Source organism: Glycine soja, chromosome 17 (assembly GCF_004193775.1).
Source record: "Glycine soja cultivar W05 chromosome 17, ASM419377v2, whole genome shotgun sequence".
Lineage (NCBI taxonomy): Eukaryota > Viridiplantae > Streptophyta > Magnoliopsida > Fabales > Fabaceae > Glycine > Glycine soja.
Genome location: NC_041018.1, coordinates 10646822 through 10652798, shown reverse-complemented (window position 1 = coordinate 10652798; position 5977 = coordinate 10646822). Strand labels below are relative to the sequence as shown.

Sequence of the window (5977 nt, the reverse complement as noted above, 5' to 3'; positions counted from 1 at the left end):
TTTTTTTCCATTCTCTGTCATCAACCAAATATTATCATCTTAGAATAAATATTACATGTGATTTTATAGTTTATTAATATACTATATTTTATCGTATAGAAATAATAAAAATTGCAGTTTATTTTTTATTGTATTCGGAAAAAAGATGAAACTTTTAATTTTAACTAATATTTTAGTTTGTAAATTATACAAGATAAATGTTATTTATGTAGTTAATATTATAATTCATAATAAATATTTTTTTAATATATAAATTATATTTAAATTTACAAAAAATAATTTAAATTGTAAATTAGTATTATTTAAATTAAAATAAATAGACAGTTAAAAAAATTTGCATACACATTCACATGAACACACATTTTAATTTAGATATAAAAAATGAGATAATAAAAGATAGTGATTTCAATCTATTTATAAAAACAACACAAATTAATATTAAAAACATCACATGTAAACTATATAGATTTTTTTTTTTTTAAATTGAACCCTTCCTAGCCTTGGGTCCTGGGCTGTCACCATCTAAGCTAGGCCCAGAAAATCGTTTTTTATCTCTATTTTTATAATAATAATAATAATAATAAAAAGATTATTGAAGAGATTATTATACTTATTTATATAAAGGTTATTAGACTCTTTCCTCTCAATTCAGAGTTAGAGAACATAGCAAGCCAATTGTCATGTAACAGTGTAAAAACATCCCGTGATTTCAAATCACTAATTTGACAAATCAACAGTGTAGTAGAATACACACGATTGTGTTGGGGTTTCATTGAGTAAATTACACCAACTTTCTTACATAATTACACAAACATCCTGTATCTTTTAACATTTACACTAATCTTCTTTTAGGAGAGTCCAAATGTAATTTTTTAAAAATAATTAAGAGAGGATCAGTGTATATTTTTAAGTAACTAAAAAGAGATAATGTGATATATAAAATCATAAAGAAAGGTCAATATATATTTTTAAATAATTGAGGAAGTAAGTATCAATGTATACTTTACCTAACCACTGGAATGACCTAGTGGTGGAAGATTTGGAATAACATGTATGAGATTCCAGATTCAAATTTAGTGCGACCATTGTATACAAAAAATTGTATACTTTATTTTAAAAAAAGTATCAGTGTATACTTTTTCGTTTATAAAAAAAATCACGAAATTTGAAGAAGTGTTTGTATAATTTATTCTTTCTTTTTTACGAAATGAAAAGAAATAATCAGAGTAACTGTAAACTGCGACCCCCTTCGTTAACAGAATACCGAGTACTCAAACTTATAATGTCCAATCCTTCACAGTGCTCTACATATTCAAAAGCATAATTGCTAGAAACAATTTTTGGTGGAATCATTTAAACTTGAAGAGTTTCGGAAAATTTTTGAACTAACAACACCTGGCTCCTACAGATTTCATAATTGTTCGTTTGTCTTCCCTTAAGAAGAAACTAATCCAAACGAGAACAGCCTTCTAAATGCTAAGCACAGTTGAATTCCTGGTTTCCAGGTATTACACGTTCTCTAAGTAAAACGTCAGTGACCATTGGTGACCAAACCATTTTCACTAGTTTTCTTTGCATAGAATCTCCTATACATGGAGTCAACTTCAGTGAGATAGAATGTGCCTGGAGATAAAAGGCTGGTGTCCTTGCTTGTTACAAACTCCTTGCCACCATACCTATGTTCCATTAGCTTCATGGTTTCAACAAATTTCTCTGGTGGAAACTGCATAAAGAATTGCACTCATCAAAAGTCTAATAAACTGTATAACCCACAAAGTGTTCTGCTTTCAGCGTCTTGTTGAGCATTAAAACAATATGGTCAACAAGAAAGTCTGGTAAACTTCAGTTGCTGATATGTAATTATGTAAAATTATTGATCCTCAAGCCAAAGTCCAGGGGGTTTAAAGAGACGAATATTCCCAAGTCATTAAAATTACTTGAGGTACACGACTAAAAGGAAGAACAAAAAACAAAGAAATTTTCCAAAATCTGTCTTTATCAACTTAGACACTAGTTAATCGAGTAATTATAAAAAAAAAATCACATGCTTTCTTTATGGTCAATAAAAGATGCATTAATGTATTGCTGGAGCATGCAGCTATATATTCAAAGTAAATCTTAAATCTGACAGCACCTGTGGAATACTTCTATTTTTGTAAGAGTCTTGAAGATAAATACCTCATGTCTTGACTTCAATTTCCCAGCAACATCCATCATTTTATCAATGTTTGACAGGCTAAATGGATGTTGACCTTCACGTAATAGCAAAGAGAACATTGTGGAAGTTAAGCCACTTCCATACGAGAACAATATTACCCTCTTACCATCCTGAAAATTGTAAAATGTAAATATTATATAGAAAGCATGAACCTTTGTTGAGAAGGGGCTTATATTTGACTGAGAGTGTTAAGAATATTCACCAATGTGCTATGCTTGTTGTGAATAAGTGAAATAAAGGCTGCATAAAGAGATGCGGTGTACATGTTGCCAACTTGTTTCGGTATCAAGGTGGTTGGCTGCACCTTTGCATCGTATTGAGGCTTTGCAACTTGCTGGGATGCCTGGAAATCAAGAATAGTTCACACCATTAGCAAAAGTTTCAAATTGTCCATTTTATTAATAGTTACATAAATGGGAAATCACATTTTGCTCTCCAACCCGAACGAAAAATGGAAAATGAGTGACTAAAAGAAAAAGAAGAATATTGTTTTACTTCCAAAACTATACTTAGAACTCTGCTCTCAGACCTTTTCTAGATCCCGGCTTTGATAGCTCTCATCACCAGATAATGTTGCAAAAGGTTCCAGCTTTTCTTTGGCAGCCTCATCCACAAAACTGTAATCATAACGAACTTTTAAACGCCAATACATGAAGGAATTAAAAATGAAAAGGTTTCCAGATGATGGAAAAATAAAAAAGAACCTGGCATTTTTCAAGAAGTCATTGAACACCAAACGAGCAAAACTTTTTTGTACAAGCTGCAATAACTCAAAGTATTAAAGAGATATATAAACAGACAAAAAAATACACATGTAGATATCAATTAAGGGAGATACAATCATATGAATGATCATTATACAAAGCATTCTTAGAGGGGGTGGGGGGTTAAGATATTAAAAAGAAATGCTTATAGTCTAAATTACCTTGTTGTATGGAGAGTGAAATACAAAGTATTCTGCATCAGAAATAGAAAATTGTTTTCCCTCTTGTTTCTCATATCTACAAAAAAAAGCAATGTCATAAGGTGCTTGGTTTAAATTTACAGACTAAATTTCAGAAAAACTATATTAACAATAGAAGCCTACTTGTGACTTAAGTGATTATAGCAAGAATCAAGGGCCATAAGGTAACAAGTTTGAGAAAGCTTCCCATCAACCACCTATAAAACATAAATTACACGGATTAATTGTAGTTAGTCAAAACTCAAAAGTAAAGAATGAACACTGTCAAATGCTATCCGTCAGCACTTTCTCAAACCAAAAGAAAATTGCAATGATTGCTTTCACATTAGTAGGGGAAATGGAAGTTAGCTTTCAAAACATAGGATCCCATAGTCAAAAGTTCTATGACACGAAATGCAAAGAGGCAGAACATCTTACTGGATATTCACTGGCAAGATTAGGCTTGTAAAAATCATAGGCATGAGCCATATGACTTCCCCTCAATTTGCTTTCAAAAGAAATGGGAGCATCAGGACCAATTAGCATGGCAACAGCAGCGGCTCCACCAGTAGGCCGAGCAGGTCCTTCAGCATAGACCTGAGAAAGGAACCCATCAGTGACACATGCTTGAGCTGAGACTAACCTCATTGTACAACAAAATCTAGGAGAAGCATCAAAGTTCATAACTTGTAGCTGTTCTTAGAATTTCACATTTAAAAGGGAATGCGAAACATGTTCCCTGTTACTAAATATATAGTCCAAAGGCCGTGAATATGGAAATGATCTTACAGCACTGTCAGTGCAGACAACAAGTCCATAGCGTCCATCCCATGAGCTGCTCTCCACCCAATTGACACAATTGAACAAAGCAGCAGTTCCTCCATAGCATGCATTAGTTGAATCAACGCCCTCAATATCGGTATTTCCATATTTCTGCGTGTTTCAGACAAGTAAATGAATATTGTATTTCAAAGCTACAGAAATAGATAGTTTGATCCTCAAAGTTATTAACAGAACCAAACCATTCTGATTATTAACAGTACTTATTATATTTGAGACAGTGGAACATTACTTAATGAAATTCCATTGAAGAAACTAGTATCCAATCTGGGTATAGAATCAAAGATGAAAAGAGCCCAGATAGTATGAACCACTTCAGCTGTACTCTCTGTTTGATTGCCCAACATTGACCGCTAAAGATCTCCAATCCAACATTAAATACTTGAATCTAAGGTTTAATCATTCCATATGTATAATTACATAATATGAATTTATATCAGTTAAGTTTTTAAACTACCATCACATTGTGAAGAAAGTCAGTTTACTTTGACAAGGAGAATCATCTATCCATGTAGTTTGACACTGAAAGGATACCTCAAAGATTTGCATGATGAAAGTTTTGATGGATTTGCTTTTGTCAATCACAGTCTCACTGCCTACTTCCAGACGACCAATTTGTTTAGGATCAATCGCATACTTTTCAAGAAGGGAAGAAACTACTGTCAAACTGAAAATGCCAGAGTTAGTCCTCAACAGCAAAGTCTTATCTAAATCTTAACACAAAAGAAGCAAACAGAGCAAAATATCATCAAGATGGCTTTGGTGGGTATGTCTAGTGTTATACAAGCAGTAAAGTGAAAACTACATCAATAATATAAGACTGTAGAAGATTAAAATAATAATATGGCATTGAAATATTTGCTGTGTATAATGCAATAAACTCATATCCTTTACATGGTTATAAAGGATTTATGATGGAATAAAGATGGATTCAGACGTTACATTCTTCCTTTCAACACTAGGTAGTATTTATTCATTGCAAACGAAAAAGAAAAAAATATAGAAAAATAAAACAGGAAAAGAAAAGGGACTTGTTTCTTCATGTTATGATTGTTATATATGTTTTTTCTGTCTCCCCTCAAACTAAATTTCTGGCTCAAGGAGCAGCAATAACAATAATAATAGCAATTATATACAATGGCAGGTCCAAACATAGTAGCATCTAATATCTACTATTGCCTAAACATAACTAAACAGATTATCAATAGTATTGAAACCTCATCGAGATGACATCTTCTACTTCTGTACAAAACGCCATGCAATCTTGACCAAGTCCAATAGTATATTTCCCTTTACTGGCACCATCATGAGCCTCCAGCAATTCCTGCATAAAGTGAAGAAACTGAAAACACTATTTAAAGGGATAAAAAAAGAAAAAAGAAAAAGAGCACATAATTTCAATTTACATCAGTGAGATAATAAAACAAATGGCATGACCACATGAGATATAGCTCCTAATCGTATAAGCCATAATAATCATAATTTGGATTTTGGATGCAGTTTTGGGGGGATCTCATGATTTTTTACACAGAGAAACACTTTTAATGATCTTCATTTATTCAATCATACAACATAAAACCGAAAACGAAATCCGTGTACCGAACTAAACTTCTGTGTCAGTTTTTTTTTTCTTCTTTTTATTTCATTAATTAATCGACATTAATTAGCAAAAACAAACTCGCATGTGGTCAGCGTTGTGCAAATCATGGGATTTTCGAAACAAAGAAAAGTCAAATTAAGGAAACGAAAGTGGATTTAGAGAGAGAGAGAGATGTGGTAACCTGCTGAATACAGGTGGGAGGGAAGTAGATGTCGATAGCGAGAATCCCCACATTCTTTGCCATCTCAGAGAGAGAGGGTTAAGTTGTGCGAAGAGGCTTTACGTGCATATATGTATATATATATATATAGGAGGAAGAAGGAGGCACTTAGCAGCAGCGAGGACCTTATGTGATTTTGACGTCGCAAAATGTGAA

General features: G+C 32.6%; 1 protein-coding gene across 1 annotated transcript; it reads right to left on the bottom strand.

Annotated features, from left to right (window-relative positions):
• Positions 1-1227: 1227 nt before the first annotated feature.
• On the bottom strand, positions 1228-5977 carry LOC114394020 (hydroxymethylglutaryl-CoA synthase-like). The gene is made up of 12 exons (XM_028355558.1): positions 5783-5977; positions 5219-5325; positions 4536-4668; positions 3951-4094; positions 3600-3758; positions 3306-3379; positions 3144-3219; positions 2923-2978; positions 2748-2835; positions 2421-2561; positions 2179-2328; positions 1228-1723 (listed from the first exon to the last, which is right to left on the bottom strand). The coding sequence occupies exons 1-12, from the start codon at positions 5843-5845 to the stop codon at positions 1532-1534; spliced, it is 1383 nt and encodes a 460-aa protein (XP_028211359.1). The 5' UTR covers positions 5846-5977; the 3' UTR covers positions 1228-1531.